We start from the raw sequence: 27,789 nt of genomic DNA on the forward strand, positions 1-27,789 counted from the left end.
CAACACTGATCATGCTCAAACACACCGCATGGGCAATAGTATGTCGTAGCTGACAGTCCCTCGCCCTGTAAATGATACTCCTCGTCTTTGTCTCCCCAATTACTCATTGATTGGTATTGTGAGCAAAGCAGATGATCGCCCCTCTTGAGTTTGATCTGCGTGAGGTTTCTTCGTTGAGTCAAAAAAAGGCCTGAGGGAGATTTTCCTAACCAATGTACTTGTTTGGGGGGGGGGGGTAATGATTGACTTTACCTTTTGTAAAGCACGTTGGGGTGACGTTTTGTGATTCAGTGCTATGTAAATAAATTACATCATTTGATACACAGTTATTCCAGTGGCAGTCAAGGAACATACAGTATGTAGGAACTTTATACCAAAGACCGCCAGTTCTCACCTTAGGTCCCTGGTTAACCTCCAAGTGTCACAATTATAGTAAGACAGGAAACACCAGGGCCCTGAAGACTTGGCCCTTCGTTCTCCTGGGGCACCAATTCTGTTACAGCTGCTGAGTTTGGTGTTTGTGTCTAGCTGCAACTAGCTGCCATGACCTTTGCCTTTCCCTGAGCATGTTTATAAATTTAGGCTCCTTGCCAGCAAGAAAGCTATGAAGGCTGTGAGCTACTGATTTGAAAACTGCCATACAATATGAGTATAAACAATCATAGTGCGTTCCACTGATCAGCCCAATCTTTAGTTTCTGCTCATAAAAAATAAACACACACACACACAAAACAGTGATTTCACCTTACATGTATACTAAGGTTATTTGCCTTAAAAAGACACAACTTGATTTGAGAATTTATTGACTGGTTGAGGTTTGGGACATTTGGTCATTTGTACAGGGTTACCAGTAACTCAGTGACTCAGTGAGAGTAAGTGATTGAGTTTGTACCGAAAGAATGCGAGAGCCTGACCTGATCTGTTCTGTATTTAACTGCTGTTGTGTAAGAGCAGTTCAGCTTTGTGCACTTTGAGTTTACAGCACACAATCTTGTCCTTTGGAGTCTCGCCATTGTATCTGTACCACTGCAGAAACATCAAGTGTCTGATCCACCAGCTGATCCATTATCTGTCACTCCTGTCGAATAAGATGGCATATATCAGATCCCAGCAGATGCCACGAGCATCTTTCCCTCAGCCGAAATTTGGTTGGATCCCCCCCCCCCCCCCCCCCCAAAAAAAAAAAAAACAGACAGAGACACTGTTGGCTGTTAGTTATATTTGTAGTTATTTATAATAAAGTTCATGTTTAAACTGTAAAACATGAAGCTTCAGCTACTTTTGATTTTCATGAGGGTTTGACAGTGAAATGTTAGGAATTATTTCCATTATGAGTGCCTCGGCACATATTTCTGTATTGTAGATCTTTTCTTCCTTAATATCAGTATTGTATAATGCGCTTGGTTTCAGTGCAGAAGGTTCTGGGTTCAAATCCCACCCCTGCCACATTTCTCCGTGTAATGTGGAGTTGCATCAGGAAGGGCATCCGGCGTAAAACCTGTGCCAATTCAACATGCAGATCCACCTTGGATTTGCTGTGGCGACCCCGAGTGCAAACAAGGGAGCAGCCGAAGGGACTTACTATCAACTTACAAAAGGAAAAAAAAAAGCATATCGGTTAGGTTTTTTTTTTTTTTTTTTTGCCGTCACTTGACTCCAAAGTGGACAGCACATCTCACCTTTGCATGCATGAACCGTATTTTCTGTTATATTGCCCAAACAAGAAGACTGTATTTCCTATGGTCTGTTGAGCAAAGCTGTTTTGAAAAGTCTCAACTATGACTTTCTCCTCACTTGGACCATCATCAAATAAGGTACATGTTTGAGGATTTATCAGTAAATGTCTGGTACATGACCAACCCATCGACTCTGTGTGTGTGTGGGGAGGGGGGGTGTCTATAGAGAACAGGTGATATGAAGCCCATATCTGGGCATCGCCATGTTGGCAGCACTGACTCTTGCTACGTCACAATGAACTGTTAAGTAGGGATGGGTATCAAAAACCGTTTCCCATTAAGAATCAATAAGAAATTATTCAATCCACTGACATCAATAGCCTTTTTGCTTAACGATTCCCTTATCGGTTCACATTACGCCAGAGTGGCCATTGTTTTTGAGGGTGTGTATCAGGAAAATTATCATTTCTCTAAGTTGATTGCGGACTCGCTGTTTCTGAGAAGCTGCGAAGGAGCAGGTTGCAGCGAAGCGCTTCGCAGCTTCTGAAAGAAGCGCTGGGTCCGCAATTTCTTCATTAACCTCAAAGCCATTTAAAGATGTCAGTCGTGAGTCACCTTTGTGCTGATTTAAAGTCACTAACTGGGACTCTTTTCTTGTTGCAGGCAAGAAAAAAGAATCATCCTTCGTTCTGGTCCTCTGTTTTGTGGGACCAACTGCACAGCTCCAAATGCTGCGCGGGTCTCTGCCGAGTAAAGTTGGAAAGATAGATTTTGGTCGGAATTAACTTCAAAGCTAATTGCCATTTTAAATCAAATGACACATTCCAAACATTGTAATATAGACAACAAACTACAACTGACCAAAGCTGTTTTTTTCTCCCAAAATGAGATGTCCGGCGTTCTTTATGAATTACTTTGATCTGAATGTGCAGCACAGCCATTTGCGAGACCGCAGCTTATTTACTTTAAGAATCAATAAAATGTTGTTGACATAGAAAACTTGTAAATCCTACTTTTAGCACACAGACAATTCACAGGAGGTATTGATGAGGGAATCGATAAAGAATCGGATTGATAAGCGGAATCGATAATGGCATTGATATAGATAAAATCTTATCAATACCCATTCCTACTGTTAAGTAGATAAAAAGGTGGAGTGTGTGATAAAGTCTGAACCTGCCGCTATCATCGAGTCCGAACCAGCTGCCAACTTCAGTTTGGGTGTTTATAAAATCATGTTTTCAGGAACTTTCACGATGGTTCTCATAACTAATTGCTTTGGTGGAACCATTTCTTTTCTCAGTAAACATGCGTTAACAGGATCTAACAGATAAAGCTACTGATGGCTGCTAAAAGTGCTAATGTTGTTGGCATACAACATTAATTTGGACACTCAGCATGAGTATTGGCATTTATTGGTATAGTTTGTTGGAGTTAGTTTTGTGCATTGACTCCTTGGAAAACAGTATATAAATATTGTTATTATTATTATTATTATTATTATTAATGAATGCATGATTTTTTTTTTCAGTGTATAGTCACAGGACTTCCCAAACTGATAAAAGAAAATGCAACTTATACTCTGGAAAATATGGCAAGTCTTTTAATCTGCTGAGTATGCTTTATGTTGCACTACAGAGACCCAGGCCAGAATTTAAATTTTGTGGTGAACATTTCTGTCAGACTCCATTGTTGTTTTTATTGGTCTGTTTCTTTGTAAGTCTCTGTCTGTACTTATAATTTGATAAGCTCTTTGACTATTCCTGTCTAGTATTCACATTTAAAAATCCCAAAATAAATTTTTTTTTATCTGTAACATTTGGTTTTTCTCATTGTAGTATTTTTAATAAAGTGATGCATCTCTGGGAATTCTATTACATGGACAAACTAATCGCACACACTCATTTCCTGTAATATGTTTTCTTGGTTGCAGGGCATTAAAAAAAACCCCATCATGTCAGAAACAGCAGGCCTTTTATGGGTGATTGTTTGCCTGTGCTCAGAGCTACGCGGTGTGTTGTTAATATTAAACCTACACTCTGTTAACTCTGCTCAGCTTGTTGCATAACTTCTGTTGGTGTGTAAGCCTCAGGAAAGCTCTTGAGGAAAAATGAGTGTGTTCATCATGAACCCAGGGCATTTCACAAGTAGTTTTATGGGGTAATGGTACATTGCTTTCTAATGAATTTAAATGAATCATCACACCACGTTGTTACTGAATTCCTTCATCTGGTGGGGTTGTAGACTACTTTCCAGTGTGTAAGAGGTTTCATTTCTCTGATTAGGGGCTTATTAGGAGAGTAGCACTACAAATCAGCACAAAAGTTGACTAAAGAGTCATCTTACATTTTACAACTTTAAATAGTCACATCTGTTTGCAATGGAAATCTTAATATTAAGGTGCTCTATCTGTGCATTTGTTTGTTTATTATAAGCCCCCCAAAGAAATGTTTCCAGATAGGGATAACTCTGTTTGTCAATTCGTCTTGTTAGTACGCCTCCTAAACGGATTGGTTTATTCTAATGAAATGCCACACAGTGGTAGCACACATGATGAAGGCCATGAAGAAAAATTAATTCCAGTCCAACTTCATCAAGGGGAAATTTTTTATTTTTGTTCATTTTGGCGTTTATTAATTACATATAAACAGACTTGCTGGACTCTTTATACAGGACTTGACCAGTTTATGCAGTTGGGTATCTCATTACTAAAGATTTACTACTGGACACAACATGGAATCAATATGTCACGTTGTATGATTTTGTGTGCTTGCTCACAGATCTGTAGTTTCTTCTGATGGAGGCAGGTACTTTGACTGAAGTTGCAAAAATGCCACAAAAAACAAGTCTAACAACCAAATGCTGCAGAGATTATTTTCTTTGTACTATTGTCTGGCTGGGTGTTTCCTATTCAGGACGTGCGGTGGTTCTGTAATCTGGTTGATGCAGCAGTGTAGGTCTGCTGCACCAATGCATGTTCCCAGACTGTGTTGTTATTTATAGGTTAATGTAGAATTATTACCTCAGGTGACTTATAGTTACAGTGTAGTTCAAAAAATAAAATTAATTTCTGCCTCTGGGAATACCATAGTTCTTGGAACTGTTACACACCTGAGCCATGACTGCACAGCTTTCACTGATGCACCAAGTGTGTCTATTAATAACAACTTTTCAGCCTACTTTTACAGTATAATTCTGTCATCTGTTATCCAGCAGTATATTTATTAGGTTCATGTGATGGTTTGGCTGCACCAGTTTCATTTGGGGTTACCACAGCAGATCTGCATATTGATTTATTACAAGTTCGACAACTGATGCATTTCTTGATGCAACTCCAGACAAACAAGATGTTTTCAGCGTGGGTAGGCTTTGAACCCTGGTGTGTACCCCTGTGCTTCCTCTTGCTTAGTTGGATTTATACATTAAAAAAGGTGTGCACATGACTGGTACTCATGGTGCTGCTGCATATGAAAAATAAATGTGCAGCAGAATGGAGGGAAGAGCTTCTTGGGAGGAAAGCAGTGACAATGGATTGTAGGAAATCGGTGTTTTCTGCGGCGCATCAATTTTTAATGTGCGTGAGCGCCAGTTATGTGCACAGCTGGCAATAAATGAGTTTATTATGCTTTATGTTTTTGTCCTAAGTATTTATTGTAAGCATTACGTAAAGTAATGCTGAAATTAACAGCTAATATTTGTAGCTTAACTGGCTAAAATGGTAGCAATGTGTATTGCTGAATTTGATGTTGTTTTAAGAAGAAAGGAACTGTTCACCGCTACTGTATCAAAAATGGTTCTTGTATAATCTTTTCTTTTTTTGAAATATTGAGTGAAAAAATATTCGTCACAATTTTTGGAACAAGGTATTGTTTAAAAAAAATTTGTCTTCCCAACATTGCAAACCCCAAGTTTATCCCTCATTTTACAATGATGTTAAACTGTCGAAAATGGCTACATTGCTCCAGTAGTCAAACTTGGAACCAGCTGCTGTTTGCTAAATTAAATCAAAATAGTTTTTAGTTAAGGGTTTTTTTCCCCTCCCATTTTTGGTCATTCCACTTAACAATTAATGACGTGATTGTTCCATTTTAGTCAGTTATTAAGCTCTACACAAAACCCCCTATTATTGTGCACAGAATGTGTGATGATGTGCATGTACGTGTGAATAAACACATTTGTGCGCATGGATTGCGTCGCTTCTGGCAGCCCTCGCCACATCACGGCTCTGCTGCAGCCCCTCCAAACAGAACTGGAGCCAAAAGCTCCTCCCAGGGCTCACAGTACAGGAAGTAGATTGTTTTATTTCACAGGGTGAGCCTCTGAGGCCTCGCCACTGCTGTCTCTCACTTTGTTTGGCTTTCAACCCATCATCTTGTTCAGCTTTCTCAAGGTCAATTTCTCAGGAAAGCAAAGACTCCTGCAAAGTTTCTGTGAAGCTCGGTGCTCATTCTAACAGAGTAATCTTTTTCATTCTTTACGCTCAAATTTTTGCTTTAAGATTTCTTATGTTTTGGCCAAAATTGGCTTATTTCTGCCACCATTGTACAGGATTAATGGGCTTGCAAGTTTTCATAGTGTTTCATTTGTGTTGAGAATATCTCAAAAATTTAGAAATGTCAGGGAATAAGTTCCAATACCCATTTTTGCTGCAGTCAACTGTTTTAGTACCTTTGGTGTATAGTACATAGTACAGAGAAAGTAGGTCAGAGTTTATGTAATTGGTCCGGGTAAACAGGGTTCTCACCAAGTTTTTTTTTTTTGCAGAGTAATGCGATGGAAAAATCACCTTAAAAGCCGGGGGTTCGGGGGTCACTTAGACAGTACCCCGGTGGGGGGGGGCCCAGGGGGCAAAACTCCTCTGAACCTTTTGCATTATGGCTTAAAGGGCCTTCTTTGTCCATCTGAATATACCAAATAGCTCTGGAATTAACTTAATTAGACCATTATATTTTTACCTTTTTATATACCATATTTCCAAAATATTGGACAATCAGGTACTTAAGCTCACAATAACACCCAAATCATGAGCTCACAACATTTATTGAAACTGAAACAGTTACATGTACATTTATATCACAGATTTGATTAAAGAATGCTCAGGCAGTAACATCAATTCTTCTTTTATTCATCTTGGCCTAATTGTTGCAAGCTAATTCAAACCTGAATGTTTCTGCCCCACCTTCTTCAATAGAAATCATAAGGAGGTTGTCCAGGGTTTCTTCTTTCAGTCTGCTTTGGAAGGGGGTCTTGACCCTCTTAAAAATGGAAAAGCCCCTGTATCTGGTACTGTAACTCTCCCACAAAAAACAGAGAAGACCATACAGTGTACTGTAAAAGACAGCAGAATCTAGAACTTTTCAAAGTGCAGTGTTGATTTGAAATAAAGCCTTTTAAAGGACATGTCGCACCAAAATCATAACAATTTAGATTTAGGCTGTTAGTGACCATCTGATGATCCACCTGGATTACTTTGTGCACTTCCGTGACCAGTTTCAAAGTATAAGACATTCGCAGCAAACAGCTATGGAGACTTCCAAAAACAAAGTACCCGTGTGTTTCCAACAGGTGACATAGCTATTAGAAGTGTCCTAGCATGCGCTTCAGTGGAACATAGCTGCTAACGTTAAGAACTGAGGCACACATTAATTCCAAAGCTGACATAAGTGTGATGTTGTGTTATGATGACTAGTTTTTAAGTGAAAACTGTTCATTTTGATGCAGTCATGGTAAAAGCAGCAGCTTTAAGAAAATTCAGTGCACCTGCGGCTATGAACCATAAACACAGCCTGTCACTAATCACTGCTCGAGGATCAGCTTTGTGCATTATTAATTATGAATGTTATCAGTAAAATCTTAAAAAAAAAAAACCATCTGCCGGGGAAAAACGTTGTGGAGATGTTCACAGCGACAGGAGCCTCTCAACAGCTGCACAGCGCGCACACACACACACACACACACATTCCAGCTCCAAATTCACACTCAAAAGTAAAAAAATAAAATAAAAAAAAAAGCTTTCCACAAAACACAAAAGGGGTAAAACCCTGAACATGCCAGACTCACCGTGTTACAGATTTAATTCCAAATGTAAACTCGACATGATCAAAGCCCCCACGCACATGCAGTCATCAGCTGCAGCTCCACCTTTAGTTCTTTCACAATTGTGGCATGTAAAGTAGTCCATTAACTCCTGGAAGTAATGTGTTCTGGGTCATTCCATGTGAAATAATCAGGTGCCTCCCAGGTCACTGACTTGGATTCTCGTGATTTTTTGAAACTGAAACAGTTACATGTACATTTATATCACAGATTTGATTAAAGAATGCTCAGGCAGTAACATCAATTCTTCTTTTATTCATCTTGGCCTAATTGTTGCAAGCTAATTCAAACCTGAATGTTTCTGCCCCACCTTCTTCAATAGAAATCATAAGGAGGTTGTCCAGGGTTTCTTCTTTCAGTCTGCTTTGGAAGGGGGTCTTGACCCTCTTAAAAATGGAAAAGCCCCTTTCACAGTCTGGCAATATAAATTACTTGAAACCTCAGCCTTGGGCTGACAGTCTCATCACAGTGCATATTTATTGAGGCACTACAAGTAAATGCATTTAATAAGTTGTGTTTCAAGATAGTAATCATGTTGTCTACAATCTAAATTTCTTCAAGTCAATAGTATATGAGCACCAGGTATAATATATGCCATATTATATATGCCAGACCTGTATCTGGTACTGTAACTCTCCCACAAAAAACAGAGAAGACCATACAGTGTACTGTAAAAGACAGCAGAATCTAGAACTTTTCAAAGTGCAGTGTTGATTTGAAATAAAGCCTTTTAAAGGACATGTCGCACCAAAATCATAATTTAGATTTAGGCTGTTAGTGACCATCTGATGATCCACCTGGATTACTTTGTGCACTTCCGTGACCAGTTTCAAAGTATAAGACATTCGCAGCAAACAGCTATGGAGACTTCCAAAAACAAAGTACCCGTGTGTTTCCAACAGGTGACATAGCTATTAGAAGTGTCCTAGCATGCGCTTCAGTGGAACATAGCTGCTAACGTTAAGAACTGAGGCACACATTAATTCCAAAGCTGACATAAGTGTGATGTTGTGTTATGATGACTAGTTTTTAAGTGAAAACTGTTCATTTTGATGCAGTCATGGTAAAAGCAGCAGCTTTAAGAAAATTCAGTGCACCTGCGGCTATGAACCATAAACACAGCCTGTCACTAATCACTGCTCGAGGATCAGCTTTGTGCATTATTAATTATGAATGTTGTTATCAGTAAAATCTTAAAAAAAAAAAAACCATCTGCCGGGGAAAAACGTTGTGGAGATGTTCACAGCGACAGGAGCCTCTCAACAGCTGCACAGCGCGCACACACACACACACATTCCAGCTCCAAATTCACACTCAAAAGTAAAAAAATAAAATAAAAAAAAAAGCTTTCCACAAAACACAAAAGGGGTAAAACCCTGAACATGCCAGACTCACCGTGTTACAGATTTAATTCCAAATGTAAACTCGACATGATCAAAGCCCCCACGCACATGCAGTCATCAGCTGCAGCTCCACCTTTAGTTCTTTCACAATTGTGGCATGTAAAGTAGTCCATTAACTCCTGGAAGTAATGTGTTCTGGGTCATTCCATGTGAAATAATCAGGTGCCTCCCAGGTCACTGACTTGGATTCTCATGATTTTTTGCAAGTACCTACATATGTCTGATGAACACATGCAAAATATTTCTGCTTAATTCCAAGCAGTTTTTTTTTTTTTTTTTTTTAGATATGATCTTTTTAATAAGGGTATCCACAATCCTATTTTTTACTCGCAAAGGCATTTTGAGCTTTTTTTCATTTTTAAAAGGCATTATCTCAGCTAAAAATGCAGATATAAAGCTCAAATTTGGAATACACCCTATTTGGGCACCCCAGATACAGTAGTTGTTCATTCGGCTGCTCCCAGTTTTGTTCGGGGTCGCCACAGCGGATACAGTCAGATCCGCATTGGTAACTGGCACAGGTTATACGCCGGATGCCCTTCCTGACGCAACTCCAGATACAGTAGTAAATTTCAAAAATGGGATACAGAGCTAATTTTTCATTCTGTAGCATCACAAAAATGGCAGTTTGTCCATCCTCGCAAAAAATTACAAAATATTCAAAATCTGACACGCTGATACAGACTTAAAATCATGAGTACTTTTATGTTGTCTTGCTAACTGGGACCTTAAAAAACAGACAGTGACATGGCAGTGCAGCATTTTTAAAAGAAATCCCTGTGTTTGTCTGCACTGGGTGTGTTTCTCTGCCTGAACCAGAGAACTCCAGCACTTTGTCCTGTCAACAAGAAAAATAGGTTATTTTAAAAGTTGAAATATATTCCAGCCAGTGTTCAGCCATCTGACGTATCTTCAGCATTCTGCTTGTGACAAAAATAAATCCCATTTGATCCACCAAGACAAAAAAAAAAAAATCTAATCAATTTCATTTATATAGCACCAAATCACAACAAACAGTTGCCCCAAGGCGCTTCATATTGCAAGGCAAATCCATACAATAATTACAGAAAAACCCCAACTGTCAAAACGACCCCCTGTGAGCAAGCACTTGGCGACAGTGGGAAGGAAAAACTCCCTTTTAACAGGAAGAAACCTCCAGCAGAACCAGGCTCAGGGAGGGGCAGTCTTCTGCTGGGACTGGTTGGGGCTGAGGGAGAGAACCAGGAAAAAGACATGCTGTGGAGGGGAGCAGAGATCAATCACTAATGATTAAATACAGAGTGGTGCATACAGAGCAAAAAGAGAAAGAAACACTCAGACTGCTGGGGGGTTCCCATGATGCACTAAGTCTATAGCAGCATAACTAAGGGATGGTTCAGGGTCACCTGATCCAGCCCTAACTATAAGCTTTAGCAAAAAGGGAAGTTTTAAGCCTAATCTTAAAAGTATAGAGGGTGTCTGTCTCCCTGATCTGAATTGGGAGCTGGTTCCAGAGGAGAGGAGCCTGAAAGCTGAAGGCTCTGCCTCCCATTCTACTCTTACAAACCCTAGGAACTACAAGTAAGCCTGCAGTCTGAGAGCGAAGCGCTCTATTGGGGTGATATGGTACTATGAGGTCCCTAAGATAAGATGGGACCTAATTATTCAAAACCTTATAAGTAAGAAGAAGAATTTTAAATTCTATTCTAGAATTAACAGGAAGCCAATGAAGAGAGGCCAATATGGGTGAGATATGCTCTCTCCTTCTAGTCCCTGTCAGTACTCTAGCTGCAGCATTTTGAATTAACTGAAGGCTTTTCAGGGAACTTTTAGGACAACCTGATAATAATGAATTACAATAGTCCAGCCTAGAGGAAATAAATGCATGAATTAGTTTTTCAGCATCACTCTGAGACAAGACCTTTCTAATTTTAGAGATCTTGCGTAAATGCAAAAAAGCAGTCCTACATATGTTTAATATGCGCATTGAATGACATATCCTGATCAAAAATGACTCCAAGATTTCTCACAGTATTACTAGAGGTCAGGGTAATGCCATCCAGAGTAAGGATCTGGTTAGACACCATGTTTCTAAGATTTGTGGGGCCAAGTACAATAACTTCAGTTTTATCTGAGTTTAAAAGCAGGAAATTAGAGGTCATCCATGTCTTTATGTCTGTAAGACAATCCTGCAGTTTAGCTAATTGGTGTGTGTCCTCTGGCTTCATGGATAGATAAAGCTGAGTATCATCTGCGTAACAATGAAAATTTAAGCAATGCTGTCTAATAATACTGCCTACGGGAAGCATGTATAAAGTGAATAAAATTGGTCCTAGCACAGAACCTTGTGGAACTCCATAATTAACCTTAGTCTGTGAAGAAGAGTCCCCATTTACATGAACAAATTGTAATCTATTAGATAAATATGATTCAAACCACCGCAGCGCAGTGCCTTTAATACCTATGGCATGCTCTAATCTCTGTAATAAAATTTTATGGTCAACAGTATCAAAAGCAGCACTGAGGTCTAACAGAACAAGCACAGAGATGAGTCCACTGTCTGAGGCCATAAGATCATTTGTAACCTTCACTAATGCTGTTTCTGTACTATGATGAATTCTAAAACCTGACTGAAACTCTTCAAATAGACCATTCCTCTGCAGATGATCAGTTAGCTGTTTTACAACTACCCTTTCAAGAATTTTTGAGAGAAAAGGAAGGTTGGAGATTGGCCTATAATTAGCTAAGATAGCTGGGTCAAGTGATGGCTTTTTAAGTAATGGAAAAAAAACAAAAGCATAGTTGTGACCAGAGTAAATGCAATGTTTTTAAAGAAGCCCATCGATGTTTGTCTGCTCCAGGTGTGTTTCTCAGCATGAAAAATGGGACACCAGCATTTTGTCCCACCAGCAACAACCAAAATATGCGACAGGCCGAAGTGAACCTCACCAGGTCTTCTTCTTTTGAGTTGATTGGTGGTTTGCAAACAGACATGGAATTAACATGTTACCATTATTTTAAATAAACAGTTCTGTTCCCGGACATTAAAAAAATATCAAGGTTCTGTTTTCGTTTTCATCCATCCATTTTCTTCCACTTTATCCGGAGTTGGGTCACGGGGGCAGCAGCTCAAGCAAAGCCGCCCAGACCTCCCGATCCACACACACCTCCCCCAGCTCCTCCGGGGGAACCCCAAGGTGTCCCCAAGCCAGCCGAGAGATGTAGTCCCTCCAGCGTGTCCTGGGTCTTTCCCGGGGCCTCCTCCCAATGGGACGTGCCCGGAACACCTCTCCAGCGAGGCGTCCAGGGGGCATCTGGAAAAGATGCCCGGACCACCTCAACTGACTCCTTTCGATGTGGAGGAGCAGCGGCTCGACTCCGAGCTCCTCCTGAGTGACCGAGCTCCTCACCTTATCTCTAAGGGAGCGCCCAGCCACCCTGTGGAGGAAACTCATCTCGGCTGCTTGTACTCGCGATCTCGTTCGTTCGGTCATGAGCCAAATCTCATGACCATAGGTGAGGATCGGAACGTAGATCGATTGGTAAATCGAGAGCTTTGCCCCCTACTCAGCTCTCTCTTCACCGCGATGGTCCGATACAGCGACCGCATCACTGCAGATGCTGCACCGATCCATCTATCGATCTCACGCTCCATCCGTCCCTCACTCGTGAACAAGACCCCGATATACTTAAACTCCTCCACTTGAGGCAAGGACACTCCACCGACCTGAAGAGGGCAAAGCACCTTTTTCGTTTTCATTCCTAGCAAAATGCCAAAAGTTTCTGGTTTTTGTTCCGCGAAGCAGTTGAAAGCCTTGCTTAAAAATAAATGCTACACAGAAGTGCTTCTCAAGAGGAAAGGGATAACAGAATGCAGGAAAAGCACTACGCTCTGTTTTTATGATGTACATTTATTTTTAGCACACAGAAGCACCATGACCACCAGTTATGTGCATACCTGCTTATATAAAATTGATATCTGTCCCCGGCCGGATGGTTTATGGAAAATTGAGAACAACTGTCATTGCACTTGCCGTTGTCTGCAACTTGCTGAACACTGGGCATATATTGTGCTCTGTTCATCTCCATGTGAGCATTATCTAACAAGTTAAGATAGTATCCATATGGAGAAACATCATGCCTTCTAACAAAGAACAATTAAAATGAAGCTTCAAGTGCAAATAAAACATACAGTCTAAGCCATTGTTGGGTGGTGATCATTTTTCCTCATGTAATTATATTGTATACACATCATTCTACCATCATTCATCCATAATTTTTTATGGTGCAGGACATCAAATTATGGCTGTTATCCAAACAAATGCATGAAACTGTGTTGTGGTAGGAAACTGTCTGTTCAGCCTCCATGTCCATGATTGAATTTAGCTTGATGCTGCTTACTGAAATTTTAGTGTCTCTATGCATCCAAGCAGAAAAGCCATTGTGGAGGCAGGTTTGACTCTGAATTTGGCCTGCAGCACTGAAAGATGAATTTCCCCTGATGAATTGGTGTCCTCATGAAGGAATTGCTGTCAACACTGTTTGGCGAAAAGTGGATGAGCTGAGGAGCCAATGAGTATATCCACAGCTGCTCCTGGGCAGCACGACTCATCAGCCCCTCTGCTTCATCCTCAGGCTCCCAACAGCAGGACATGCTAAGCCAGTGTCCTTCTATGTAGAAATGCTTTTTCTGGCTGGATTGTTTTTCCTATGAATGTAAACATTTACATTGATATAGCATTGTTCCTCTTCAATCAGAGGTTCGACTATTGGCCGAACCCTCCTTTCCAGCACCCTGAAGTAGACTTTACCAGTTGAGTTGTGTGATGCCTCTCTAATTGGCACACACTGTCTGTCCCCTTTTTTTTAAATATGGGGACCACCACCCTAGTTTGCCATTCCTCAGGCACTGTCCGAGACCTCAACGCAATGTTGAAGAAACATCTCATCCAAGACAGTCCCTCCACACCCAGAGCCTTCACCATTTCTGGACGGATCTCATCAACCCCTGGGGCTTTGCCACTGTGGAGTTGTTTGACTACCTCAGTGACTTCCACCAGGGAAGTTGATGATAATCCTCCATCAGCTCGGGTCTGATGCAGGAGTTCCCCAAAGTGTTCCTCCAGCGACGGATTACATCCTTAGTTGAGGTCAACAGAAGAAGTCAACTTCCTCTGAAGTCCTCCAAGACGACAGACCTCAACTGGTTGGTTTTCCCCATTTTCCCCTCCTGAGGTGCCTCACAGTCCGCCAGAAGCACCTTGGTGCTGACCGAAAGTCCTTCTCCATGGTTGCTCCGAACTCTTCCCACACCTGCTATTTTGCCTCCCCCACAGCAGAGGCTGCTACCCTTCAGGCCCGTCGGTACCTGGCAACTGCCTCTGAAGTCCTCCAAGATAACATGTCTTGGAAGGACTCTTTCCTCAGTCGGACGGCTTCCCTGACCACCAGTGTCCACCACAGCGTTCAAAGTTTGCCGCCCGTTGAGGCACCTAAGACCTTCAGGCCGCAGCTCCCCACTGCAGCTTCAGCAGTGGAAGCTTTGAACATTGCCCATTCTGGTTCAATGCCCCCAAATTGAAGGTCTGTCGGACAGTGGGCTCCTCCAGACGTTCCCAGTTCACCCACACTATCTGTTTGGGCTTACCAGGTGTGTCCAAAGTCCTCCCCCCGATCCAACTCACCACCAGATGGTGATAGTTGACAGCTCTGTCCCTCTTTTCACCCGAGTGTCCAGAACATGCGGTCTCAGATCGGATGATACAATAACAAAATTGATTATCAGTCTAGGGTGCTCTAGTACCATGTACAGTAGTGTTCAGAATAATAGTAGTGCTATGTGACTAAAAAGATTAATCTAGGTTTTGAGTATATTTCTTATTGTTACATGGGAAACAAGGTACCAGTAGATTCAGTAGATTCTCACAAATCTAACAAGACCAAGCATTCATGATATGTACACTCTTAAGGCTATGAAATTAGGCTATTAGTAAAAAAAAGTACAAAAGGGGGTGTTCACAATAATAGTAGCATCTGCCGTTGATGCTACATACTCAAAACTATTATGTTCAAACTGCTTTTTTAGCAATTCTGTGAATCACTAAACTAATATTTAGCTGTATAACCACAGTTTTTCATGATTTCTTCACATCTGCGAGGCATTAATTTTGTTGGTTTGGAACCAAGATTTTGCTCGTTTACTAGAGTGCTTGGGGTCATTGTCTTGTTGAAACACCTATTTCAGGGGCATGTCTTCTTCAGCATAAGGCAACATGACCTCTTCAAGTATTTTGACATATCCAAACTGATCCATGATACCTGGTATGTGAAATGTAGGCCCAACACCATAGTAGGAGAAACATGCCCATATCATGATGCTTGCACCACCATGCTTCACTGTCTTCACTGTGAACTGTGGCTTGAATTCAGAGTTTGGGGGTCGTCTCACAAACTAACTGCAGCCCTTGGACCACAAAAGAACATTTTTACTCTCATCAGTCCACAAAATATTCCTCCATTTCTCTTTAGGCCAGTTGATGTGTTCTATGGCAAATTGTAACCGCTTCTGCACGTCTTTTATTTAACAGACGGACTTTGCGGGGCATTCTTGCAAATAATTTAGCTTCACACAGGCGTCTTCTAACTGTCACAGCACTTACAGGTAACTCCAGACTGTCTTTGATCATCCTGGAGCTGATCAATGGGTGAGCCTTTGCCATTCTGTTTATTCTTCTATCCATTTTGTTGGTTGTTTTCCGTTTTCTTCCATGCATCTCTGTTTTTTTTTGTCCATTTTAAAGCATTGGAGATCATCGTAGATGAACAGCCTACAATTTTATGCACCTGCGTATAAGTTTTCCCCTCTCCAGTCAACTTTTTAATCAAACTACGCTGTTCTTCTGAACATTGTCTTGAACATCCCATTTTCCTCAGGCTTTCAAAGAGAAAAGCATGTTCAACAGGTGCTGGCTTCATCCTTACATAGGGGACACCTGATTCATACCTGTTTGTTCCACAAAATTGACGAACTCACTGACTGAATGCCACACTACTATTATTGTGAACACCCCCTTTTCTACTTTTTTTTTTACTGATAGCCCAATTTCATAGCCTTAAGAGTGTGCATATCATGAATGCTTGGTCTTGTTGGATTTGTGAGAATCTACTGAATCTACTGGTACCTTGTTTCCCATGTAACAATAAGAAATATACTCAAAACCTGGATTAATCTTTTTAGTCACATAGCACTTCTATTATGCTGAACACTACTGTACACTTATGAGTGTCCTCCCAATCACGCCTTTCCAGGTGTCTCTGTCATTACCCCGTGTGCATTGAAGTCCCCCAGCAGAACAACGGAGTCCCCCACTGAAGCCCATACAGGACTCCATTGAGGGACTTCCAGTTTGGTGGGCTCAGGGTCTCATCACTGCTTTTTGCAGATAATCTGGGCCTGTTAACGTCATTGGCTGGTGACCTCCAACACTCAACTGGATTGGTTCACAGCCGAGTGTGAAGTAGCTGGGATGAGGATCAGCATCTCTAAATCTGAGGCCATGGTTCTTAGTAGGAAACCGATGGATTGCCTACTCCAGGTAGGGAATGCGGTCTTGCCCCACATGAAGGAGTTAAAGTACTGCAGGGTCTTGCTCATGAGGGGACAGTGGAGCGTGAGATTAGCCGGAGAATCGGAGCAACAGGGGCGGTATTGCATTCGCTCTGCCGTACTGTTGTGACAAAAAGGGAGCTGAGCCAAAAGGCTGTAATTTTATTGTTGTTTTTAATTTGTTTGTTTATTTACTTATTATTGGGCATAGCCTGGTGCCCACTTTTGCACAGCAGTTTGGTCAATTTACTGTTGTTTCAAATGAGCTTTAAAATACATGCCAAATTACTTATAGCCTCAGAAAATGGAGGGTCTACGCATAAAAAATTGCTGTAATTCCAGAATGGTTTTTTTTTTTTTACATTTTAGATCTAAGAATATGTAATGCATGATACCTAAGTAAAACTGTATTTCAGTGAAAGAATGTGAAAATTAAATGTTTGTGGTACTATCCAAATATTTCCAAAGACGTTTCTGGAAACTGGTCGCAGTGTATTGTTTGCCTACTTGAGGACATGACCAGCACTTCATCAGCTGCTCTGATTTCCTGGATGCTTTTCTTTTCATGGTACATTGCAGAGACAGGCGAGAGTGGTCTAATAGCACATTTTTCCTTGTCTGTTTGTCTCAACCCCCATGATCAATGTCTGCATTCTCTGTTCTGTGCAGTTGTGTATTCTAGATTTGGCTGGGGAGGTTCAAGGTCTGCAGCTGTGTCTGACAATGTGCCGATCAGAACCGCTACCTTAGCTGTGGTGTGACGAAAAATTGGCATTCTGAGATGTCGCAGTTGGTGCTTTAATATTGAATATCCAAGATGACAATGTCAGCCCATAAAGTGTGACAGATGAAACCTCCCATAACACCAAAATGTCTTTAGCGTTCCTGTTGATGATTTTGGTAACTCCCCTTTGAATGTCTGAGTAATCCTTGTGAAATCTTCCTCTTGTGTCCCTGCAGAGATGGCAGCCATTCGGAAGAAACTGGTGATTGTTGGGGATGGAGCTTGTGGGAAAACATGCCTTCTCATCGTTTTCAGTAAAGACCAGTTTCCCGAAGTTTATGTGCCGACAGTGTTTGAGAATTACATCGCTGATATTGAGGTTGATGGAAAACAGGTTTGTACAATCTACAGTAAAGAAAGTGGTGTGTAAGAGGCGAAGGGAAGAGAAGGTGCTGGTGTAAGACAGTTTGCCAATCCCAACGTCTTGATTTTGCTGCTAAAATTGTATCATACCTCTTACCAGTGGTCATGGTGGAAAATACCTGAATTAAATTGCACCCCCCACCGCCTCAAAAAAAAGGAAAGAAAATGTCTGAGCAGCACATGACTTTCTGTCAGAGGGATTTGTTCTCTTGCACTGTCCACCACTGCAGGATCGCTGCTTGCCAAAACAGGAAATGACTCTACTTCCTAGCTTCCTGCACAGACGGGAAACGGGCATGTGCCATGACAATCCCCCTCCTCTAAGGACCCTTCTGGCTGACAAACATCTCTCACTTCCTGCTGTGTTTGCACTTAGTCAGAGGACGTAAGGAGGAGTTGCGTGCTGTGTTCTGGTCAGGAAACATAAATTTAGGAATTCTCAATGGACAGTCTGTTTGATAGGTGGTAATTTTGGTACAGCTGAATGTCAGCTCCTTAGCTTATCCCCATCCACCTTCCCAAATCCCAGAAACATGGCTGCCCCTGAACAATTATACTGTTGGATAACCAACTGGATTAGATTTGTTCTCATTCCCAATACAAGAGGTCCTCTGCTCCCCCCCCCCCCTAAAAAAAATAAAAATAAAAAAATAAAAACATATTGAAGGCTAAATAAACTTATTGTCAGTCTCAATTGCTGCAATATTTCCAAACTCTTTCATCCTGAAAGATTTTGAACAAAAATTGTCATTATTAATAATGATACTAACTATAGAGGCTTAACTATATTATATTAAGTATTACTATACTATATTACTATGGGCCTAACCAGCAGCCATCACACTAAACAAAATAAACACAAATAATAGATGGATAAATCCCAGTTATACAAGTACAGTACAGTTATATCACAAAAATCCCTAAAGAGCTGATTGGGCAAGGATCAAATCTACTTACATTTATATTGTAGTGCTTCCAGTACTGTCAGCCAGCAAGCCATGCTTATTTGTATGAAACAACATCAAATACCTTGTCCAATCCACAAAGTATCATGCTTATTTTTTTAAATTGAAGTCCTTGAAGGCTTCCAGCAGCTCACTTCTCCATCCCTGTCTGTTTGCAGATCCCATGTGCCCACACTGTCAGATAACATCTAATATGTTGTCCAACACATGTTAATTTGTCCATCTTACTTCTTTTGCCTCTTGCATGAGGTAACAGCTCACACTGTGGTTTGCACGTGTGAGTTACTGGCTATTGTTAAACAACCCCCCCCCCCCCCCCCCCCCCAACACACACAAAAAAAGGCAAGCAAGCAGTGTATTAAAAAGTGACTTTCAGATACAAGAAAAAGTACGATTTATATTCTGGAAAACACAGAAAATATTTATTACTCTCTGTGCTACTTCAGGATGTGTTATCTTGACCTCAGACATATCTACAACATTGATTGACATTAATTTCAAGATTTCAGGTTGATCACTTGTCCATAGAACACCTTCCACCTCCGCATAAATACACAGTCAGTGCATCTCTCCAGACTGTGAGCCCAGGCTCTGCCCAAGTGTTCTGCAGTCCATTGCAAATGTTTTCTGTATCGGGAATCTTTGCATCAGACCACCAAATTCCACCTATTAATTTCTACACAGCATCTATAATTCAAAAACAAAGAAGACCTGTTTCTTAAGAACTAAGATGGTCTAAAATGATTTTTGGTCTCTTGATGGATGACAAATTATGAACATTTCTTAGTTCCTAAAATTCTTCATGCAGCAAAAATTGTCCTTTTCTTTCACCGTCATAAGACTGGACATCATCTAAAAATGCTGGCCCTCCCTTCACTGTTTTCCACCCTCAACATCTCCTGCCATCAGCAAGTCCAGTGGGAATGTAACTGCTCCATTTGCTCACTGCAGTCTCGGCAGTGCACAGCCACCTCCCACCCTGTGCCTCTGCAAACCTCTATTTTGGGACCATTGACTGATTTCTTGTGCTCTGTGGGCACAGCAGAATCTATTGTCATTCAGTAAAGTTCCCAGTGTTTTAAACTTTGGAGAAGTTTTGCTTGTACAGCAATTCCGCTAAAAAGTGAAACTTAATAAAGATGTGCAGCTGATGCCCATATAGGGACAGACGGTATCTGGTTGGCCCGCTAATCTCCCAATTTCCCTAATGGAATTAATCAGAGGTGTGATGGGATGAGGCGAGTCTCCAACTTCATTTCCAGCACAGAGGCAGCATAACAGAGACTTACAAAGCCCTGATTAGTTCAGAGCTGCAGCAGTAACATGAAGGCAAAGGCAGATATCTGCACCCTGAATCTACCACAGATGAGAACCACAGGTAGTGTTATTAACGCACATTTCAAAACGATAAGTGCAGCAAGCGTTAAATGCTGTTGTTAGTCATAAGTAGATTGGCGTTTATAGTATGGTCATCATTAATTTTAGCCCAGAGAGGAGCTCATGTCCTCAGAGTACACCTTTTTGCACCAGTCAAAGAGTATAAGCCTTTTCTTCCTCCTCACAACAAAGGTTAGGCTACGTTCACTTGTGCATCTGTGTTTCCCTTTTGCTTTATCCCAGGTGGAGTTGGCGCTGTGGGATACTGCCGGTCAAGAGGATTATGACAGGTTGAGGCCACTGTCCTATCCAGACACAGATGTTATCCTCATGTGCTTCTCCATCGACAGCCCTGACAGTTTAGGTAAAGCTGATATGTTGTTTAAAAGAAAAAAAAAAAAACTATCTATAGAATCTTCATTTAAAGGACATGCTTAGTGCAAATATTTATCTTCTAAAGAAACCTGGTTAAGGAGGAAGCAGCATGAGTGAGAGACTGGCTCATAAACAGATTATTATAGCTACTTACAGACTCTGGTACGCCATTAAAAAAGGTTTTGTTGCCAATTTTGGATTCGGATCATTTCATACCAGCAAGTTGTTTGTTAAATGCCTTAATAGTAAGCTCCCTTGTTTGCACTCAGGGTCACCACAACAAATCTGAGTTGGATCTGCTTGTTGAATTGGCACACGTTTTACGCTGTATGCCCTTCCTGAGAAATGTGGCATGGGTGGGGTTTGAACCTCGATTCTTTCGCACAAAAACCAAGTGCACTACCCACTTGGCCACCACCCCCTGCCTTAATTGACTTAATGAAGTGGGATTAGTGCAGCTAAAACCATCTTTGCCTTGAGCAGTATGCAGAACAATCTATCAGAAGAAGTGTTGTGCACTAAGGGACGTGGACTCATTCCAGCAGATGGCTTCCCGTGACTAAACCCTCCTGGTTGGTCTTCTTTGGGGAAGGAATGAGTTTCAGCCATAAATAATGACGTGACCTCATTTGATCAAGTCTAGAATTTGTTGTCAGCACTTGATAAGCTTTTAGGTCTCAGTACAGCTGGGAGATGAATGCATTAATTTATGCTTTAATAGTTCCAGTGTTAACACTGTAGAGAAAATAAGCACACTTCCACACGATTTCCCAGCCAGAGTTCAAAGATCATTCAAATGTGTTTTTGTGTGAAATTTAGCATTCTGGCAGTTTTTTTCCACAAGAACTTCAGTGTGACAAACTATCAAGCAAATGTGTGTTTATACGTCGCCGTAGTTTAAAATTATTTGAAATAAAGCCACTAAGTGAATTAGCTTTTATTTTTAAGTTTACTTGAGGAAAGTGAGGTAACGGGTTTCATATGTTTTCTGAAGTAAATTCAGCACATTATAGCATAAGCAGCTGTGCCATAACTGCAATCTTGGCATTGCAGCACGTCTGAGCTTTATGAATGTCACACAGGATTGTTGACAGTGTTGATACTGTGAATCATCATCATAATGTGAGAAATGTTTGATTGTTTTTGTTCCACTACTCCTCACCCCAGAATCTCCCTTAAGGAGTATAATTTGGCAAAGGTCAGAGTCATTGTGTTCAAGGCTTAAATTTTGGTTTATCTGCCTTTATTCCCTTTGTCATCCCCAATCCTTTGACCAATTTTCACCAAACATAATACAGTAGTGTTCAGAATAATAGTAGTGCTATGTGACTAAAAAGATTAATCCAGGTTTTGAGTATATTTCTTATTGTTACATGGGAAACAAGGTACCAGTAGATTCTCTCAAATCCAACAAGCATTCATGATATGCACACTCTTAAGGCTATGAAATTGGGCTATTAGTAAAAAATAACTGGAGGCCGAACTGCACATTTTGAGTGGCGGGACGTTCAAATGTTGTATATAACGGGAGAACTGCGTCCATTTTCCCAAAACGCTTAGGTTGACCGAATTATATAACATTTGTTACACGTAATAAGACTATGTTGTCTTTAAGTGTCATATCCACTTTAAAGGGTAGTTTTAGTCGAGGTTGTGGAGATCAAAGGTGAAAATAACAATAATAATAAACTGCAGGGGTGGTTACCAAGCTGTTGGTGTGCTTGTTTCCAGACTGGAAGGTTCCATGTTCAAGACCACCCCTGCCTATTCTTCATGTATTGTGGAGTTGCGTCAGGAAGAGCATCAGGCGTAAAATGTTTACCAAATCAACATGCCGATCAGTCTCAGATCTGCTGTGGTAACCCTGACTGAATAAAGAGAGATGCAGAAGGGACTTGCTTACTTACAAAAATATTTACAGGGCTGTGAAAACTCCGCGGGATTCCGCGGATTTCATCATGGGGAGGGGGTGGGATGTTAGTGATGTACTCTTTAATCGTGAACAGAGTTTTTAAAATGCTTATCGCAAAGCGTTCTCTTTTTTTACGACATCATGTAAGTTTTATAAGTCCGCGGACACTGATCTGTGTGTTACAGATACAAATCAGTTTCCTCGGATCCGCAGAGTTTCACGGAGGAAAAATGCCACTCAGAGCGTAGCTGTTACGACAGTTGTCGTAAAGCGGGACTGGTTGGTTGCTGCGGCGACGCTGTGTGGCTCCTGTGCGACGCTTAAGCTAAATTTAGCATGTGGACATCCCAAACTTTTAGAGTTTTCAAGCTTTTAAAAGAAGATTTGTGCAGCATGTCTGTGTCACGGACCGATGTCGCACAGAGAGAAGATGGCGAGAGAGACTGTTTGAAAAAGTCTTATAAGGACAAGAATCCGTGGAATTGTCGCTGGCTTCATCAACACCCCTGAAAGATAAAAGAAACTGGAAAAGTGAACCTCTCAGGAAACACGGAGAGAATTTTTATGTCCCTGGAAAATAAACATTCTGCTGTTCAAACTGGATTTTAGACAAGATTATGACTTTTTTCACTAATCTAGACTTTCTTTCATTGTAAAAAAGACATTGTGGCTTTGAATGGATTTAGGCTGCATGAAATGTAAGTGACTTTTTACTATAAGGTATGTTATTGATATTTTACCATGATTTTCCAAATATTCTACAATCTTTAGCTGTGGTTTTTGAAATGCTTTAACAGTCTTTTCAGTCTTCATAAATTTCATGTAGTTTAATTGTTCTGAGTTAATGCATAATTTGGTTTACAATTAAAAGGAAAATCATTCGGTCCTACTTCCACGTCATATTCTGTTATTTCAACATGATCATTGACAGGTCAAATAAAAGGTTGCTCATTTAAATATTCACTAATTTTGAGATTTGTCCTTCCAGGAGATGCTGAAAAAGTATCAGATAAAAAATTTTTTCTGGGGCTCCACAGAGCCCTAGACCCCAGCTCCTGGGACGCTGCACCCCCCCTTTGAAAATTTTCCTCGGATTTCACAATTTTCATTTCACAGCCCTTAATTTTTTTTACCCTGATGGCCTCCCAACCGTGGCACACATGTAAGGTGGGATCAGATTTACCAAAGGTCAGTCACTGGGGTCACTGTCATGTCTGCCAGTCTGTCTGTCAGCAGACTTCTCACAAGTCCTTTTGCTGATTTCTACCAAACTAGGTGTGTCAGTGAAGGTTGACCGTAAAGTTGTTGTTTTAAAAAATTTGATTTAAACAAATTTCAAGGAATTTCATTTTCAACCCAATTTTCCAGATTTGCCTTGTTGAGGTAGGCCAGAGGTCAATAATTTGAATGAAGTTCGAGGTCATTGGTGTCAGACTGCTGTAGCACTTTACTGCCTTCAGGTACATGGGCACTATTGTAGAGTTATTAAAAGAATTAAAACATAACTGAAATTCCTGCAGCAGCATAATGCCGCGAAGAACGATCGCCAAAATGGCACTAATCCAGAGGGCCAGGAGTGATTATTTCAGCTGCTTATCCTCTAGAGTCCCTGTTCAGTATCTTGCATCATTTCTTCTCTCTCCTGGGACAGAAAATATCCCAGAGAAGTGGACGCCTGAGGTGAAACACTTCTGTCCCAATGTTCCAATCATCCTTGTGGGGAACAAGAAGGACCTGCGGAATGATGAGCACACTCGGAGAGAGCTCGCCAAGATGAAGCAGGTACATGCCCATACTATGCATTTGTGGTGGGGAATTTTCACTTCACATGGTGTTTTCAGATGTGTGAATTTTGGTGTATTTAAAACAGAAAACTCAAATGTTTGATGGTGACATCGCATCAGTCTGAAGCCGAGCTTCAATAGAACCTTAGAGTTCAGTTGTATTTAAATGTAACTATAATCAAATGTTTAATGAAATGAGGCCAAAAATTATAAAAAGGATTAAAAATCTGTGCACTGTGCAAATTTAACACTCACCCAGGTCCAGTCAGTGACTCTGGGCCTCCATGTCTCATTTATATTGAATCTGTGAGTTACCCAAGTCTGACTATGGGTGCAGGGAGCAATCAGAATCAACAAACCTGAGTCGCCTCTGATTCACATGACAGGAAGTACACCTGAACCACTCAGCATATCTGAGTCACACGGGTCCTGAGTTTGGGCACAGGGAGCGGTCTGTATCGATGAGTGCAAGTCCATTGTGATTCAGGTTGACGAGGAATATCCGCAGAGAAAGCGGCACTCTTGGTATCATGGCTTTCTGTGTGCTTAAGCCGCCATTTCACTCAACGGGAAAAACTGCAGCACACACTTCTTAGATAATCTGTTAGGCCAGTTAACTCCACATCAAGCCATATTATTACAGATATTACAAATACAATTATCACAAAGGAGCCATTTGGTCATGCTAAAGTTAGCCATTAGCCTTGCGCTGAAATGGTAGCAACTTCTGAAACATAATGTGCTCAAGTCATGTGAACAGTTAAATCCATCAGTTAAAATAATCTGCTTTAAGGCACTCATCTTAGTCATGTTGTCAGACAGTCTGAAAATAAAAACACTTATCCACTAATATAAGCAACGGCAGTAGCCTATAGTCAAGGTTGAGATGGAGCAATAGCTCCACCTTGTGGACTTTTAACGTTAACACATACAAGAGAGTTTTGACAAGAGCTCTAGTAATTTAATAATAAAAATAAAAATACTTTCTTTCAGGGAATCACAAAGTAGTTTGAGAGGTGCGTATCATCCACCTATTGTATAAGAGTGTGTGGTATCATGGCAATAATTATTCTAAGTCAACAATACAGAACGTGAAACGATAAAATGAAATGAAACATACAATAAATTAACATTATTAGGAACTGGCACATCTGATAGTTTTAGCTCAATCATATAGCACTCTTACAAAGCCTGAGCAGGAGCACTCTGAGTCCTGCAGTTTATTTACAGCCAAAAACCACCGCCTTGATTCAAACTGTGATTATTTTTATTTAGTCATTTATTAGTTATTTATTTATTTTGCAGAAAATGCTTATAATTTGGTAACTACTCTTCACCCAGGTGAAGATGAGTACCTCTGCAAGTTGACTTGAATAAGTTGGCAGGTGTTAGATGTAAGGCCTCAAGGATCCAGGTTAATGAAGCCCACAGACTTATAATTCACAGGTTTGTAATGAGATCTGGGTGAACAAGTCAAGTGAATTGGGACTGTCACTCAGTTCCTTTAGAGGATGTGTATTTGTTTTTAACCTGAAATATGACCACTCTTTGAAAAAGTTGTTCTGGTTTTTCATTGAACAGCAGCAACATTGAAGTCTGCTGTGTCACAGAAAAGCTTGTTTTTCTGTCTCCGGCACAGGCTGGTCAATAGAATGGGAACATGTTGACAAAGCTCTCCAGTATTTTTGTTTTTTTCCCCCCGACTCAGCTGTCAGCTTTTCTTTTCTCTCGAAAACAGGAACCGTTTGACAAAGAGAAGTATTAAGTCATCAGTTGAAGTGTGGTGAATTTACATGTTCAAAGACGCGCAGCAGGTATAATCTTGAAAACGCTTCCTTACTCTGTACTTGGTTACTTTTCATCTGTCTGAGATTTGGCACCATCTGTTCAGCACCCAGGGGAATCTGCTGAAAAACAGTGGCATTAAATTTGATGAATCATCTTCAGCTCATTAAATTTCATAACTATTCCTAATCTGACCTTGTAGGAGCCGGTGAAGGCAGAAGAAGGCAGAGACATGGCAAACCGGATCAGCGCTTTTGGCTACTTGGAGTGCTCTGCTAAGACAAAAGACGGTGTGCGGGATGTGTTTGAGATGGCCACAAGGGCGGCTCTACAAGTCCGCAAGAGAAAGAAGAGGAGCGGCTGCCAACTACTGTGAGCAGCTGGTGCGGTGGCCAGTAAAGGCACCATGAAATCTAGTGACCAGTGGGAGAGGGGAAAAAACATGAAATGGACTGACCCTTTACCAAATGTCATTTTGTACTGTATATTACATGTCATGATAAGAGGCAAGTAGATAAACGGAAAAACCCGCTAATATAGGAAATTAACTTTTGTCTATATCTCTGCTTAGAAACTGATGTTCAGAGTTCCTTGTTTAGTTTTTTTCTCTCTTCCCCAAATCTCTATACCTTGAATGTCTACTCCCCCCCCCATATTTGTAATGTAACAAAGCAGTAATAGATGCACATATTTGTGCACAATATTGTTTTTCTCAGCCTCGGAGAAACAGCGTCCTTCCTAGCTTGTATAATGTCTTCATGAGTAAAGTCTTGTCCAGACAGTCCTTTGAATATCCACATGGCAGCAGCCGTGACAGAGACTGAAATTGTTTTATTTTACCTTAAGATAGTGCCCTTTTTTTTCTTAATATATATATCACTACCAACTACTTCTGTTCTTCAGCTCAGTATCCTTCCAGTCAGGAGTCGGTTGCTTCCATACACTACTGGGTGCAGCAACTCGTGGCCCCTGTGCACGCTCCCAGATCAGATTAGACCTCATGTCGAGACCTGATTGTACAAATAAAGTTAAAAAAAAAAAAAAAAAAAAAAATTGTCTACCAATTATTATTGATTTAGTGCTGGATGTCTGGGGCTGTACCACCACCCTGCTGGTGGAAGGTTTGATAGAATTGTTGCATTCTTTGTCATTTTAACATGATTTTGTATTCTGTCTAAAATACTGCTTGCCACTAAAGTATCCCCAAATTCTAATGCAGAAATTCATGAACTCATCAGCATTTACCTGCTACAGCTCCAGTTTGTTGCACACGATGATAGTTAAACAGAAGCTGCATTACTTATGAAAAAGTGCAAGCTCCCAAACTGTAAAAAAAACTAGTTTTCCATCTCAGCACTTCACTCACCCGTTTCAGTACATTACCATTGTAATTTTGAGCCTGTCGCATGATGAAATCTACTTTGAGTCCTGCATTTATAAATAACTTCTGAACAAAACATGCTGTTATGTCAGTTGTCATTCAGAGTTTAACACTAGCGCTGTTAGCCTGCTAATATTGGGCAGGTCACTGCAGCACACTAAAGCTCTTTGTCCAGGTTTATTGCAGCTTCCAAGGCTTTGACTTTAAGATGCTTTTATTGTGAAGTCACAGTCAGGAAATCATCAGTAGTTACGTTATAGGCACTTGGCTTTACTGCTAGCAGCAGCAGGTAAACCAAACACT

General features: G+C 40.8%; 1 protein-coding gene across 1 annotated transcript in view; it reads left to right on the top strand.

Moving 5' to 3' along the window:
• rhoca (ras homolog family member Ca) overlaps positions 1 to 26,627 on the top strand; it is a 31,778-nt gene extending 5,151 nt beyond the window's left edge. The window contains exons 2-5 of the mRNA XM_034166019.1: positions 17,721 to 17,878; positions 20,493 to 20,613; positions 24,188 to 24,318; positions 26,308 to 26,627. Of these exons, the coding sequence (XP_034021910.1) occupies positions 17,723 to 17,878; positions 20,493 to 20,613; positions 24,188 to 24,318; positions 26,308 to 26,481 (582 nt within the window). The 5' untranslated portion in view covers positions 17,721 to 17,722 and the 3' untranslated portion in view covers positions 26,482 to 26,627. The remainder of the gene's footprint in view (positions 1 to 17,720; positions 17,879 to 20,492; positions 20,614 to 24,187; positions 24,319 to 26,307) is intronic.
• The last annotated feature ends 1,162 nt before the right edge of the window (positions 26,628 to 27,789 follow it).

Source organism: Thalassophryne amazonica, chromosome 3 (assembly GCF_902500255.1).
Source record: "Thalassophryne amazonica chromosome 3, fThaAma1.1, whole genome shotgun sequence".
Taxonomy (NCBI): Eukaryota; Metazoa; Chordata; class Actinopteri; order Batrachoidiformes; family Batrachoididae; genus Thalassophryne; species Thalassophryne amazonica.